The following is a 16,693-nucleotide window of genomic DNA, read 5'->3' on the forward strand; positions in this document are numbered from 1 at the left end:
GATTCAGAGTGGCTATGGCTGGCTTTGAAGTTGACCAATTCTTTTAAATCCTACTTTTACCACTTACTGCTGGCATGACTCTGGGCAATGTGCTTAACTTTTCCTAGTCTCAGTTTCCTCATCTGTACAATGGGGATGGTCATAATACCTCCAGGGTTATAAAGATGAAATGAGACAAAGCACTGAACACAGTTGTCAATACCAGGTGTTCAGTGCATCAGAATTACCAGTAGTAGTGCTGGTGCTAGCAGCAATTGTAGTAATTGTTAGATCAGCCTTTCTAGTACTTCCTATCACTCTCCTCCTCCCATCCCCCAAGCCCATCACAACTTCAATGGCTGAGTCCTCGCACGTGGCGGGAGGTGGAAAAAATTCTGGTGTGGGCGTCAGGAGAACTGGGTGCTAGTCTTCAGCCTGAACTTACTGTGGGAACTTGGCAAGTTGTGGCCACGTGACCCCTTTCCACAAGGGATACACAGATGCATTGAGCAGCAGTGCCTCTATCGCTCGTCTCTCTCTTTTGGTATCTAACTAGGTGTCATATCAGATCTAGTTAGAGTTCTTGGCTAGGCCCTCTGCGTCAGTCAGCATCATCTGCTCAACGTAGGTTCAGAAGTTGGGCTACTGGGATCTGGGGCATTTAGGCATTAAGTGTGAAGTATGACGGTTGTCAGGATCCTGTCTCCCACCGTGATCTAGATTTTCTCTCTGTGACTGATGGACTCATCCTAAATCCTTGCTACTCAAAGTGTGGTCCACGGACCAGCAGCCTGGGCATCACCTGGGAGCTCGTTGAAAATGCAGAACCCGAAACCCCACCCTAACCTACCTAAGCAGGTTTTTACTACGCACATTGGGTTTAGGAAGCACTGTCTTGGGAATGTTTGCTACAGAATTGGTATTTGACTTTTTCCCCCTTAGACTAAAGGTTTCTTTCCTCTCTGTGGGCGTAGTATATTGATGTATTCAGCAGCCTGGGCTATGATGAAATCCCAGAGACTGGGTAGCTTCAACAACAGAAATTTGTTTCTCACAGTTCAGGCGACTGGAAGTCCGGGTGCCTGTATAGTTGGGTTCTAGGGAGGGCTCTTCCCTAGCTTGCAAACAGTTGTCTTTTCTCTGTGTCCTCACATAGCAAAGAGGGAAAGAGGAAGGTCTCTGGCGTCTTTTCTTCTAAGGGCACTAATCCCATAATGATGGCCCCATCCTCATGAGCTCAACTAAACTTAATTACTTCCCAAAGGTTCCATCTCGAAACACTGTCATATTGGGAAATGAGGCTTCAACATACGGATTTGGTGGGGGAGGAGGTACAGTTCAGTCTGTAGTAATTGATTTCTGTAACTTAGTTTGAAATGTATAAAAAAGGTAAGAGATTGCTGGATGGATATGTAATAAAACAGTAAGATGTTAGGTTTGGAGTCTAGGATGAGGATATATGGGGGATTCACTACAGCTCTCTGTACTTTTCGGTATCATATGTTAATACATCAGAGAGAAAAGCCTGTTCTCGCTGTAGTTATTAGAATGGACTCTAGTGGTTCGTTTCTCTGATTTCTCTCCAGGCTTTCTTCAAACTGCCTGTTCCGCCTGGCTGGACAGATTTTCCACTTTGGCAGCCCCCCCTCCTTTTGCTCTCTCTCCTTGGTCAGCCAGCGCTTGCTTCCGTGCAGTTAGTGAGGTTCCTACCTAGATCAGAACACTCCTTTCTGGTCTACCGTTTCACCAGTAGTATCTTTCTATCCAGTTCCTCTCTGCCCTCTCCTGATCCGAGGAGCTTTAATTCTTACGGGATTTGGGCTTCTCAGGTTACACTGGAAGACCTGGCTTAATTATTTGTACGCATTTCTAGCTTTGCATTTTATACCTTCGACTGTGAAATCTACTACCAGATCTAAGTGGGAGAGAAGTGGGTGCTTCCACAGGGTCACCCTGAACCATGAGGGAGACAGCAAGGCTCACCCGGAGCCCCAACTCCCTCTTGTTGTTAAAGGCAATCCCATTGCTTTCTCTTTATGGTGTTAATTACTTGCATTTCAGAATGTTTTATAATGAGGGAGAATTATACAAATTGTACCAACTTGCTTATTTTGTGGGAGTAAAACTGTGTAGCTTTACTTCACACACTGGAAAGTACTATGGCTGCTCATGGGATCAAGCATCAAATACCTGGTTACCCTTTCAATTAGGGAGACAGCAGGCAGTTTGGGGAAACTCATTATAGGTGTCTTTCCTGAATGGGGTTTGTAGACTCTGGTGGAGAGAAAGAGGTCCAAGGTGACTACTTATGAGCTTTGCTACCTTGACCAAATGACTTAATTTCTCTAAGCCTTAGTTTCCTAAGCTTGAAATTGGGGATAATAAGGATGCCTTTGAACTGCTATAGATTATAAATGAAAGCATGTCTGTAGAATATTACTGGGGTGTGGCTCCTAATTGATGTTCAGTAATAGTCACTTATTTATTCTACAAATGGTCCAGCACCCATTGTTTGTGTCACCTGATTTTTCCTTCTTTCTTTCCCGGGGGGCGGGGGGGGGGGGGGGCTCTTAGTCATACTTCCTCTGGAATCTTTCTAAGCCAACAGACCAACTTTTCTTATAAATCTTTAACCTAAATCCCACAGACTCAACTATAAATTATTTTCCTGATGGAGAGAAAGGTGAGTCCCTTTCTTCCCCATTTATCTACTGCTCAGCATTTTAATTTGCTATGCACTGTAAATGGTAATCTTTAAATCAGACTCCAATTTAGGTGATAAGAATCACAATAGCCTGTCAGAGATTAAGTAATCTTGAGTTTCAGTTACCTTAACTCTGAGGCTTTAGCGGAGGCCATCAGAAGCAAAGCTGTAATGTCTGTTTATGTTTAATAAGGTCTTTGCCTGCTATTTGTTTCCTATACTAGTTTGCTGTCTAGAAATAAAACTAAATGGGTAGAGGAGTTTAGATTCCCTTCATTTGTTTTTTTTTTAAACTGTGGAGCAGAAGAGATAAGTGGGAGAAGATGAAACAAAGATATTGAAGACTAATTAATTAGTTTAGGGTATCTGAAAAGATTTGCAAACTTCGTTTAAATCTGTTCACAATTCTTTTAATTCCTTTCAACTAGTTATCTCTGAACATGATATAGTTATGACTGAAGATTTGTTTTCACATCTACTCTTTTTACTTCTATTTTTAGTTGTCCATATTCCTTCCTCTCCCCAAAAAAGCTCCGTTCCACCAAGTTCAGTATCATTCCAACTTCATTTTTTTTTGATATTTGGAAAACTGAAGAATAATAACTCAAATAGATTTAGTATAATGGTCCTTATATGGAAAAAGTGAAATACTGTAAAAATAATGTGATATTTTAAATATGACTTCTGTAAAAATATTGAATATGTTTATACATAAAATAAAAATGAAAATGCAGGTGTCTACCTTCTCATGCTTTCTGTTTGCCACCTTTAAAAAGTATTGAGAATTCTTTCTGTCTTAATAATAATATTTTCTGATTTTAAAATGTGCCATTGCAATTGAGTATTTTAAAAAATCTATTAGTAATAATAATGAAAAAGATTACATGAATAATTCTAAATTAATCATAGCTATCCATTAGTTTGTGCTTTCTACATACTGGGCACTATGTCCACCATGTTGATTTATAGTATTCATTGAATCACTATTATACTAATAATTATTCCCATTTTACAGATTAAGAAACTGGGGTTCAAATTAATTAACATGCCCAAGATTACACACAATAAGTGACAAAACCAGGACTAAAACCAAGGTCTCTTTGGCTTTAAACCTGTGCTTTTAATAATTTCTCTACTACTGATGAAACAGGTATACTGCACATTAAGGAACCCATAAATGTTTTTATGCTTCGCTTAATTTTTTTAGCTGCAGTGTCTTAGCCAGCATTTGTTATGGCTTTGCCCATAGAGCTATAGACGTTTAAATGCTCAGGGTATTAACCATTATAGGCATAACGTATGAGTGTGCTTATAAGGTTTATTTAAGAAAAGTATTGGGATTTGTTGGATTCTTGCTCACCAGAATGTACATTTTTTTATTTGAAGTAATGAGGTTGTTTCAGACAAAAAATTAGGTTTTGATTCAGCAACAGAGATTAGACAAACATCTTGACTTAATATTGATCCACACTTTGCATATACACACTCTCTTCCACATATTTGTATTAGATTTTAAAAGGTAAGGGGCAGTTTTTCATGTACTTCCAAGCTGCTTTCATCAGTAATGAAATACTTGGCTTGGGCAGTCTCTGGAGTCCCAGAATTTCAGCTTAAACTTTCCATTCGTCCCTGCCAGGCACTAAGTCTAAAATATCTTTTTTTATGGAGACCGCCTCCAAAAGGTGCGGCTGTGTGCTGGTTTCATCTTGCACTTTGTAGCGGTGTTGGCACCATGCAGTGCGAGGAATGCCACTGTCTCCCACACACCGCCAGTGCCCAAGGACTGTTCAGGCCTGTCCATGTTAGTGGTTTGGGACGGGCCTGAGTTTGGAGAGAAGGCTCTCTTCTGTCTACGTGATTGGTTGTCACCAGGGCAAAGGGGGGAAAATAGAGCTAGTGGAAAATGCAGAACCTGATGTGTCATCAAAAATTCTTTCTGTAGTTTGGGGCACCCAGTTCAGTGCTGAAGACCGATTCCTCTTTTCTTAGGAAACAATACGTCTTGGCGTCTCCTCTTTTAGACCCTACTGCTGTTCGGTTTTTTTTGACTTCTTTCTTCTTACGTAATACTGATTTCTTCTGATGAAAAAAACGATTCAGCTAAGAATGTGCGTTCGCCAGATTCTTGAGAGTGGACTTGCCTCCCCAGAGTTATTACACTGGCTACCACAGGATTCACAGCTAAAAAGCATTCCTTATTCAGGTATAAAAATCTGTCTTGAAGATGAAATCTAATGAGAATTTATGTGCAGACTTTATGAGGAACATGCTAATTTCTGTTTTGTTTGATAGCCACCATAGATGATCTATATATTTTTTCAGGTACATTACATTTTGGTTTATTGAACTGTATGATGTAGGGCTTATCAACGACTTTTGAAAGAACAACTTACCAAATTTGGTAATTCCTAGCAGTTGTCATTTCCTGTTGGAATTTTTTAAAATGAGATCTCATGGAAAAGTAGATATCGACCTTGGGTATTTAATATAATTAAAGGAATCATTGATTTTAGGATTGTTGAAATAATGAATATTTTTGCTTTAGAATGCTTTTTAGACGTTTGATGTTAGTGGATCCTTTTGCCTGAAGTAAAATGTGTGAACTTTAAATGTTTCTGGGTCGGACTTCCATATTCCCTGTTTAAATATTTTAAAGGGGAAATGGACTGAATCACAGATATTGTACTAGAGAATAGGAAATCCTTGCATTGTTACTTTTAAAAATCGTCTCCTTGTAAGTTTACCTTTTGAAATTCCCATTGTAAAACCTTGATCAGCTGTGATGATTCATACATTTAGGTAATAAAGCTGTTTTCAATATTAAAAAATCAGTAGGAAATTCAGTATATTTTCTGTACTTCCTACCACATACATACATCTAATTTCTTTCTTTTTGCAGTATTCTGGTATGTACTCTGAGAAAAGTTCCAGATACCTGATAGTTATCAAAACGCATTTTAGAAACATCATATAACACGTGTGGGAGTGAAACAAATGATATTTTATAACTCAGGATACTGAAACTAAACTACCGTTTTTGGTATTTTGTTTTTTGGTGTGTTTTTTTTTTTTTTTGGCCAAGGAAACATTGAAAGAACTGGGGGGGGAAAGATTTGCCTTTTTTTTTTTTCTTCTTCAAGCTGAAGTGAAGAAATAGAAAGATAGCCAACTCAGTAATATAACAGCTGTTGGGTATATATTTCAATTCACAATTAGGTGAAATCTTTAACATTTAATTTAACTTTCATATTTGCCTGCAGAAATGATTGTTTTGATAAGATTCTGAAAGGAGATAAAAAGTAATTCCATTTTCAGTTGCCAACTTCAAAGATTTGCTTTTTAATTTAAAAAAAAAACATAATGCTTGTGTAATTTATGAGAGAAGAGAAGGTGGAATTGGGCATGTTAATTGGATGAGTGTTGGATGGATATGTGGGTTCGTGGATTTACGATTTAACTGTTAGCTTTCTGCATCTTGGCATGTGCTAAGACCTGTAAGTTTGAGAGGGCTAAGAAGAGAACGACAGTGAATCCTAATTAATAACATTTCTGCACATCATTTCTCTACCTTTATGTTTTCCTTGCTGATAAGATGATATTTCATTTTGTTCAGTGAAGGCATTTACGGGGAAGGATATTTTTGTGAGCTGATAATCTTTGAAAGGCAAGGGTAAATAGTTTTTATATAGTTAATTTGAGGAAATTAAATGGTGTGCTCTTTCATTTTATAGTATTTTTATAAAGTTTTAAGTTAAAAAAGTCTATTTGAGACTTTCAAGGCATTTGTATTTTAAGTGCTTTTTAGGTATGCTCACATTTTAACATTTAGAGCAGTGGTTCTCAACCTTCTGGCCCTTTAAATACAGTTCTTCATGTTGTGACCCAACCATAAAATTATTTTCGTTGCTACTTCATAACTGTAATGTTGCTACTGTTGTGAATCGTAATGTAAATATCTGATATGCAGGATGGTCTTAGGTGACCCCTGTGAAAGGGTTGTTCGACCGCCAAAGGGGTCGCGACCCACGGGTTGAGAACCGCTGATTTAGAGCCTTGGGGATGGTATTGCTGGATTTTTTCAGGGAGTCACCCACATGACCTTGCTTATCATAATAGCACATCCTGAAACTTATTACTAATCCAAAAAAGATCACTAACTCCATCCTGGATATTCCAAATTCCAGAGCCCTGTGGTGGTACTCTGATTTCCTAGTAAAGTCTCAAGTGGCCCATAGGCCCAGGCAGGTAAAGGAAACACAGGAGAGGTAAAGTTCCCACTCAACTGTCTGCATAGTGACTGTCTGGAAAGTCAGTGGCATATCTGTCCCGCATTCAGGAAGTCAAAAAGGGGTTCCAGTGATGTTACAGTAGCACATGGTCACCCAGCGATCACCTTTGCATGCCCAGAGTTCAGATGTGCATCAGCCCTATGTCCAGGCGCCCTGTCCTCAGGGATGACTTTATAATGGGGGTCCCTATAGCACAAAGCCAACTCTGGAATCTGTCATCTGCTAGGACTGTGCTTTCCAATACTGGGGCCACTAGCCACATACAGCTATTTTAATTTAAGTCAATACAAATGAAAATTTCAGTTTCTCAGCCCCAGCAGCTGCGTTTCAAGTGCTCAGTAGCTACATGTGGCTAGTGCTAGCCACTGCTTTATTGAATAGCACAGCTCTTAGGACATTTTCATCATCACAGAAAGTTCCACTAGACCAGCGGTCACCAACCTGTGGTCCATTGAGGTCCGAAAGGTTGGTGACCGCTGCACTAGACAGTGCTGCTGAGGATTTTCTCCCATAATTTAGCTCTTCTTTTGTCCTAGGTCCGTGGTCGGCAAACTGCGACTCGCGAGCCACATGCGGCTCTTTGGCCCCATGCGTGTGGCTCTTCCTAAGCCTTAGGAGTACCCTAATTAAGTTAATAACAATGTTCCTACCTATATAGTTTAAGTTTAAAAAATTTGGCTCTCAAAAGACATTTCAATTGTTGTACTGTTGATATTTGGCTCTGTTGACTAATGAGTTTGCCAACCACTGTCCTAGGTGATTGCAATGGCTAATAGAGATGGGTGGCAAGATCAGGTGTTGTCTATCACAGGACATGCTGCAATCTAATAGGGCCTTAGACTTAATTCTCTGAGGTCAAAATTTTTTCACACAATTTTATTTATGTTTGTATCGTAAATCTGTTGTTGCCTTATATAGACTCATAGTATTAGAAAGAGGACGGCTCATTAGAAATTTGCTTAACATGATATGTGGCTTATAATAATTACACACCTAAGATTTCACTGAAACAAAATTGTAAATATTTAGTCTATCTTATAAAAACTATTCCTAGATTGAAGTACACAGTGATGAACCTTAAGTGTCTAAAAAGTTATTAATCGATAGCCAATCAGCAGGTTGCACATATAGATGTTTTCATGAAGACTATTATTTTACCTATATTTTGCAGTTTGAGAAATTTAGCTCCCTCTTCTGGTTCATTGTGAGAAAAAATTTTATTTAAAATGTTTCATATGATTGTGGAGTGAGAATACAGTTACCAATGTAATGTTGAAGGCCATTTGTGTCATCCAATTCGATTTTTTCTTTTGAATCATTATAATCATTAAAACATGTAAATAGAGCATGGAAAAGTGGGTTCATGAAAGTGTCACATTTCTTAAGATATTAAGTGACCAAAACAGTGTAAGCAGATAAAGGCTCAGGTACAGGGGGACTTAACCTGAGTGCCAAGTGGCCAGTGATTGTGTCTATTGGCTTCCAAATCTGATATTGGCCTACCCCTGACATATTTGGGGCTTTGGACAAGAATACAAAAGGAAACTCATGTACCCCTGTGTCTGAATATTTTAAAGTTGTGAATTACATTAAGAAACGGATAAAATCTGTTCTGTCCTCCTGCCTGTACAGTTATTTATTCATAATGACCAGGAGGCCACATTTCAGGGGCCTTGCACATCCAAACTCCATTCCATCTGAGCACAAGGGGAAGGAAGCCTACCCTGGGGAGGATGGACCTAGGGAAGAGGCCAGGAGGAGCCTCCAGGGCAAGGAATTTGGGGATTCCAGATGAGTATTCTGAGTGTGACCTAGGAGAGAAGGCCGTGTGTCTTGGCCCCCAAACTCACAACAATGTGGGAATAGGCACAGCTGGAGGAGGCCCAACACAGGGCTCTCTCTCACTCAGGCTTGAGTTTACTACTGTCAAATAGAACTAAATTATTTTGTAATTAAATCTTCATTGTTGCTTGATGTATTTCATTGCCCAAATTAAATATAATCATAGGATTTTGTTTATTTGCAGCTTTGGCCCTTCCAGATCTTGCAGAACAGTTTGCCCCTCCTGACATCGCTCCACCTCTTCTTATCAAGCTAGTAGAAGCCATTGAAAAGAAAGGTAATCTGACGGGTGGAGGGAATCAGCTAACTTGTTATATTCTTGTTTCATGGGTGTTACAACTTACGTTTGACTCTTGGGCATTCATCAAATCCTGTGCTAGACACCCAAGTGATGTGTTGCTGTGTACTGGGGACATAATCTTGGTCTGATTTCTTGCTCCATATTAACATGTAGTTACTCTATGGAAACTATTAAATTCTCCATAATTTAAAAAATATAATTAACTTGCTCCTTGGTGGATAGAAAATTTTGCCAAAGTTATTGACATGCCAGATAGGATTAATAGTAGGAGTTGACTTCCAAGAATATTTGGTACACATCTAGAATAGATATTGGATGGAAACTGGAATGTCTTTCTGGCAGCAGGCTCACAGGTTCTCCAGAGAGCTGTGTTTCGCATGCTCACTCTGTTTTGTGTCCTAGGTCTGGAATGTTCAACTCTGTACAGAGCACAGAGCTCCAGCAACCCAGCAGAATTACGACAGCTTCTTGATTGTGGTGAGTGGCATGGAGCTACGGATACAGATGACAAAGACAGTGCTTTACCTTTCTGTTTTGGGTAAAGCACAAAACACTTGAACTTAACCATGCTATCTTCTAAGTTTGAAGGGAGCCCAGAAATCAAGCATAGTTCCCTCTGCCCTATTATGGTAACAGTGCAGACCTTTGATGTTTGTCTCCTGTGTTGGGGTGTGTGTGCACGCCTGCCGGTAGACATATTGGCCATCATCACAGCCACGAGCCTCTGGAGTTGCAGAGAAACAGCCTCTTGGGATTTCTCTGGCTCTGCATATCTACCATCTTTCTCTGACCCTGCAGTTGGCTACATCTAACTCATCTGGGTCAGTTTAAAAAATACTTCTCTGGCTGTGTCATTTAACAAATGTCTTTTCTGACCTTTTTCTTTTCCATCTCTTTTTCCTTTCCTTTTCTCTTTCCTATTCCCTTTCCTTTCTTTCTGTCTTGCTTCCTTCCTTCCTTTCTTGTTTGCTTGCTTTTTCATGCCATACTTACATTAAGTAACATCATGATATTGTTATATTCCATGGTGTACTAGTAAACCAACTCTGAAAGAGGAAAAAAGCCCTGGTTGGTTGCACTTGCCCATTTCTGTGGTGTAAATATTCTTACCATGCTCAAGTTCCAACTCTCCTGTTATCACTGAACTCCAGCTTGGGCAGAATTGAGCACAGTTACAGTGGCCCTTGTGAGTGGGGACAACCCAGCTCCTGCACACCAATTAATGACATCAATTAATTCAACCAAGTAGTGGTTCTGTTATTTGTTCCTTCCTTCTTTTGCCAGACAGAATAAAACTGTACAAATGTGAATAAATTTATTTGCCATCACTTTTATATCAACTTCTATATCAACTCTCAGATCCTTCATTTCTTTCCAACACTTTTCTTTTGTAGAAAAATAATTTTCCTCTTCACATTATTTAATTGATGGATATTTGAACAAAAAAGAGTAAACCCGTTTTAGAAGAATCTGTTTGAGACATGTGCAAAGAATGCCCACATGATAGTTAGCAAATGAAAATGTGAAGTGTGAGGCAGCTTCAAAATATTTAGAAAAGATGTTTCAGGGGAAAAAGGAGATTAGATCTTTATCAGTAAATAGTTTCACTTGCACCACCTGAATGTTTGAAACTTAAAAAAAATTTTTTCTTAACTTTTTTTTTTTGTCTTTGGACATGGAAATCAGTCTTACACTGTGCAGTGCATGTTCTCTTTACTGCTGTGTCTCCTGTCTTGCCCACAGAGTAGGTCATTAGAAGTTGAAAAGCATAAAACTCTAGGTGAGAGACCTGTTTTTCTTTATTTTTAACAACTTTACTAGGGTGTTAAGGAAACTATGAATTTTGTCCTGAGCCAGTTGAAATAGTGATACATGTTTTGGTCAGAAAATCGGTCAAGTTGAACATGTTAAAAGTCACAGGAAATGTTTAGACATCAGAGACCAATGCAATGGGAGTTATTTGAGAAATAGTGGTTGAGTTTTTAAATGTAACCAAACACAAATGATGCAGTTTAGTTTAAAAAAAAACAAAAAAAAACCCTCACACCACTCTTTGAGGTGGAATAAATAACCAAGATGCACGTCAACAATATATTTTGACAGATTTCCTTCCCCTTTTGAGATCAAAACACACACATAGAACACTGGTTTCATTTGGCATTTGGATCCTGTGCTATAAAAGTGAATTTTGTGGCCAAAAAAAAAAAAAAAGAAAAGATAAGCAGTATCTAAATTTAGGAGTTGATCCTTCAGGGCTGTTTCCAGCTTGAGGATTTTTCAATTCATAAAAATACTGTATTCTGGAAGAAGCTCAGAGATAAGTCACTTACACTGAACAGAAACATACCTTTTAACCAACGCTGTGAATTGCCAGTGTCTGAAAAGGACAGACTGTAAGACTACAGCTCACTTTTATTACCAACTACTAAGTTCTCTTAGTTCACCCACATTTTAACCTTGCGATTTAAGCATCAGTTATTCCTGATGGAAAGCTCTAACTTGCACCCAAACTGTTCTGACTCCAAAAGTCCTTATACTTTTGTTCCTCCTATATTGCCCTAAAATGAATTATTTTGTTCTTGTCTTATGTGAACTTTTTCCTGACTATTTTGGTTTTCCTTAACCTGAATCAGGCTTTTTCTTTAAAAGTTTTCATCAAAACAATTTTTGTTAACTAGGCTTACTGTGATCATCATTTCACAATATATACAAATACAAATCATTTTGTTGTGCACCTAAAACTAATATAATATCTCAATTTATTAAAAGTCAGGCCTTTCAAACCTCAGTACTGTAATTGACATTTTAGGATAAACAGTTGTATGATGTCCTATGCAAGATAGAATGGTTAGCAGCATCCCTGGCCTCTACCCACTAGATGCCCTCATCCTCCGGTTGTGACAAAAAAAATGTCTCCAGACATTGCCAGATCCCTGGTGGGAGTGCAGTGGGGCAGCAAAACGGAGCTGCTAATAAAGAGGTCAGTTGAGGAGGGGATGCCATTCCAGTTGGAGGAGGGCTGAAGCGGTGGCGAGTTTACTAGTTATCGGTCTTGAATAGAACTCAGTGAAAAGTGAGGTGGGAGAGAATGTGAACTCCTCCAACCGAGATCTAAAGATTGTACAGCTCTTACCTAGCTAGCTTTGAAAGTCAAGGATGGCTCTTGGAAGAGCTTTAATGCAAAAAAAGGAGACATAGGACAGAGGTCAGAAACTCCAAGAAACTTTAGAAGTTACATTAAAAAAATAAGTGGAACATACAATGTCATGAATTTTAGTGGAATTTGACATAAGGTGAGCTGATGCAAGGATTTGCCAGAGACTTAAAATAAGGCTATTTCATTCAAAGACGGTTAAGGCTCTTTGGGATACACCTCAGGTGTTAGAGTAATGTTCATTTACCAAAGCCCTACTCTAAGAATTTTTTATTTAATTTAGTCCACAAACATTGAACAGGCACATTCTATGTACTGATCTGGGCACTGGGAGAGGCAAGGGGAGCAGGTAAGAGCCATAGCCCGTGCCCTTGTACTCTCAGTCCAACAGGGAGACAGGCATTAGCATCCTGTCTGGGACGTGTCATGATGGAGATGTGGCTCATCAACATTGCTCTGGCAGAGAAGACAGCAGGAACCCTGCCTGATGGAGGGACATGTGGAATATTTAGTGTCTAAATGTTTATACCACATCACCCAATGGTTTCTCACATTTTTTAGGATGAACAAATTAAATAATAATTAATTTGCTGGCAAAGAGACTTAGTAAATGAAGCATATGGGGCGGAGTGTGAGAGGGTAGGCAGCAGCTTGCCCAATAGTCAGTGGCTACGGAATGTTCCCATAGTGATTCACACACAATTTTTCTTGACAGTCCACTAGTAAGTCGTTGCAGTACTTTCGAGGTGGGTGGATCCTTTATCCAAAGACCTAGTATCGCCTTTCCCACGCTTGGGACATATCTAATGTGATGTCTCTCGTTAGTTCTTTGTAGGACATTTAAGTGATTTAACGCTTTGACTCTCTGCCTTTTAAGTTTAATAATTCTTTTAGTCAAACTAACCTGCCAACGTTTTCCATGAGATGAACTTTTCAAGCTTTATGGTATGTGATTATCTTTCGTAAAATCTGCCTACTTAGTTGGGCAAGTTTGGATTATGATAAGGATGTGTCCAGGGAACTGTTGTAGCTTCAGGCTCAACCTGGAGTGATGTATATCATCACACTTGGTTCATGGAATCCAGAATACCACCCTCTACTCATGCTCAAACATCTTCTTGCTCATTCTCTTCAGGCTCCAGCCTCATCCAGTCAGTCCCACGTTACGTTAGTTCTGGAAAATGTCTCACACATTTCTAGCTGTAGTAAAATTCAAATGACCAAAAGTATTATTTTCACTTCCAACAGCTCTGCTTTCCAACTTATTTTTAACACCACAATTAATAAAGCAGTTTAAAGATGGAGTGTAGCATTTTGCGCATCAGCTCACCTTTTCTCCATTGAGTCTCCAGATAATTTTCTTCACGTTACCCTTCATGTCACAAGTGCATCTTTCACCAAATGCCCCTTGTTTCTGGATGGCCATTCCTGCCCCAGAACCCTTTCTTTCTCCTGAGCACTGTGCCGGTTTCTCTCTCAAGCACTCAGAGTGCCTTGATTCGCATCACCCCATTCTGGAATCACCTGACCTCTTTTCCAGCTGAAGGATTTGCTGGACAGATACGCTCGTCTTACTGTTCTTCTGAGATAGTTCAGAGCCCACTGGTTAGATTAGTAATCCCCTGATCACAATACCCTGTCAGAATTAGGGGGACATGTGTTAAAGATGCTCAGGTTATTTTTATGGGTATTCTTGAGATTGCTAAAATTCTATAATATCTTGCTGTCTCAATCAGTCACTCTGTTGGGTTATACTTATATTAATTCTGAGATGCAGGACTTAGCAACTCAAATTTTAGGAAGTCTAAGAATTTTACATTTTCCTGTTGAGGTTTTAGGAAGCATTTACTATATGATTAGACACCCCTAGGCAAAACCCCTCTCAATCAGAGCAAAACCAACCTCCGGAAATGTTTTGGGGACTACATTAGTTTGTTAGAGCTGCCATAAGCAAAATTCCACAGACCGGATTATTTAAAAAATAGAAGCCTTGCCCTAATCAGTTTGGCTCAGTGGATAGAGCATCGGCCTGCGGACTCAAGGGTCCCAGGTTCGATTCCGGTCAAGGGCATGTACCTTAGTTGTGGGCACATCCCCAGTAGGGGGTGTGCAGGAGACAGCTGATCGATGTTTCTCCCTCATCGATGTTTCTAACTCTCTATCCCTCTCCCTTCCTCTCTGTAAAAATCAATAAAATATATTTTTAACAACAAAAAAAAATAGAAGCCTGCTTTTTCACAGTTCCTGAGGCTGGAAGTCCCAGATGAAGGCAGGTTTGGTTTTTCTGAGACCCCTCTCTGGTTTACAGATGGCCACCTTCTTGCTGTGTCCTCACGTGGTGCTTCCTCTATCCGTGCATCCCTGGTGTCTTTGTGTGTGTCTAAAGTTCCTCTTCCTATAAGGACACCAGTTAGATTGGATTAGGGCCCACCCTAATGGCCTCATTTTAACTTAAAACCTCTTTAAAGGCCTTATCTCCAAATATAGTCACATTCTGAGATATGGGAGTTAGGGCTTCCGTGTATGAATGAAGGGACACAACAATTTTTTATTGCCCCAAAGTCTGGGAGTGTGCTCCTGGCATCATGGCCAAGGGCCATCATGCTAAGTGCTCACTGTGTTGGAGATAGACTGACACAAAGAAAAATTGTTTAAAATGCCAGGGGCAACCCCTGTGAGAAACTCTTATTAGTCCTTACTGCTTCCTTTCATATGTCACATTTAAGTCAGACATTCAGAAAATTGGCCCAACCATTGTATAAAATGTCTGAATTTTTTTTTTTAATGTTTTTATCATAGATGCTGCCTCCGTGGACTTGGAAACAGTTGATGTTCAAGTTTTAGCAGACGCTTTCAAACGCTATCTCTCCGACCTACCGAATCCTGTCATTCCAGTAGCTGTTTACAATGAAATGATTTCTTTAGCCCAAGGTTTGTTTTCTCTTGGAGAACCTCATTGAACATGTATTGAGATGTGGATATGCTTGTATAGTGTGCCTATGAAGAGATGATTTTTTTAAGAAAATATTAGTAGGAATCTTTCCTCCTCCTCCCCATTTCCCCGACCCTTATCCCTACATCACCACCCTACCCCTACTCCCATTAGTACCACTTCCCTCCATTAACATCCAATAGAAGACCCAGCTCCTCGTTTGCTTAGGAAAACTGTCCACATGTTGAAGTGGCTAATTGTTCACCTTGATCAGTATTAACAGAGTTCACTGCATCAGTGAAGGCCACCGTGTTCCAGGTACCATCACTGGGTCCAGGGAACCGGGACTAGGCCCCAGTAGCTGGGGATGTTCTTACCATTGTCTTCAAGTGGCCATTAAAAAAGTGTCGAGGGAAGAGGACTCAGTTTTAGGAGCTAATGCTCAGTTAAAGTGCTTTGGGGACAGGAAATTGTGGTTTGTAACCTTCAAAGTTAAAACCTGTGATACTTATCTGATGCTCCTCCAAATTAGCCAATCACACTTGCAGCTGCTCAATAGAGGGCAGATTTCTGCCAGCACACCCTGAACCTTTTGTGGTTTTTTTGTTTTTTTTTTACACCAAAAACTTCTTACATTTCCATTTGACTTGAGATTTCTACTTTCTCACAATGTCTTTTCTAATGAGAAGGACAAATGGACTGTCTGCTGCTTCTGATGACTTTGTTTTAAATGGCTCCTTCTTCCATAGCCAGAAGGACAAGAATTTTTTAGGTGCTTATTCACTGGTACCTAGAAATATCTTTTATTCTTTTCTCATTTTCTTTTGTTGTTGTTTTTAACTTGTAGAAGTACAAAGCTCCGAAGACTATCTCCAGCTGTTGAAGAAGCTCATTAGATCACCTAACATACCTCATCAGTATTGGCTTACGCTTCAGTATTTGCTCAAACATTTCTTCAAGCTCTCCCAAAGCTCCAGCAAGAACCTCTTGACTGCAGGAGTGCTCTCGGAACTTTTCAGCCCTCTGCTTTTCAGATTCCCTGCAGCCAGGTGAGTGAAAGAAGAGAAACATGCGTTTGGGGATGACGAGGGTAGTCCTAGGTTGATTAGCCTTCACACTTACTCTAAAGATATTGGTTCCCAGACCCATGTGCACACTTACATTGGAATGTGTATTAATGAAGATGAGTCTGTTCTGTAGGGAGAAGGTTTCTAATGGAACTCTCTTTTTTTCTGTAGCTCTGAGAATGCTGAACCCCTCCGAAAAGTTATAGAAATTTTAATCTCAACGGAATGGAGCGAGCGGCAGCCAGCACCAGGTAGTGCCCTTTGAACTTTCCAATTTCACTCATTGTTTGGTTTTTAGAGCCTGATAAATGGTGGCTTTAGACGTCTGAAATAGCCTAAGTTTCTATAATAACGTGCTCTTGTGATTAAAGAACCACTAGCTGAATGGTAGTGCGTACGGTCAGTGTCATCCGTATTTCACTGTG

The 16,693-nt window shown here is 39.7% G+C and overlaps 1 protein-coding gene across 1 annotated transcript in view; it reads left to right on the forward strand.

The window, feature by feature from the left end:
* The window catches only part of PIK3R1 (phosphoinositide-3-kinase regulatory subunit 1), an 86,474-nt gene that overhangs the window by 49,473 nt on the left and 20,308 nt on the right, over positions 1-16,693 (forward strand). The window contains exons 3-7 of the mRNA XM_070412103.1: positions 8,999-9,091; positions 9,518-9,592; positions 15,069-15,200; positions 16,049-16,250; positions 16,440-16,519. Coding sequence (XP_070268204.1) covers positions 8,999-9,091; positions 9,518-9,592; positions 15,069-15,200; positions 16,049-16,250; positions 16,440-16,519 — 582 coding nt within the window. The remainder of the gene's footprint in view (positions 1-8,998; positions 9,092-9,517; positions 9,593-15,068; positions 15,201-16,048; positions 16,251-16,439; positions 16,520-16,693) is intronic.

The sequence above is a fragment of the Myotis yumanensis genome, unplaced genomic scaffold (genome assembly GCF_028538775.1).
Source record: "Myotis yumanensis isolate MYYU_CA2020_CCGP unplaced genomic scaffold, mMyoYum1.0.hap1 SCAF_4, whole genome shotgun sequence".
NCBI classification, from domain to species: Eukaryota; Metazoa; Chordata; class Mammalia; order Chiroptera; family Vespertilionidae; genus Myotis; species Myotis yumanensis.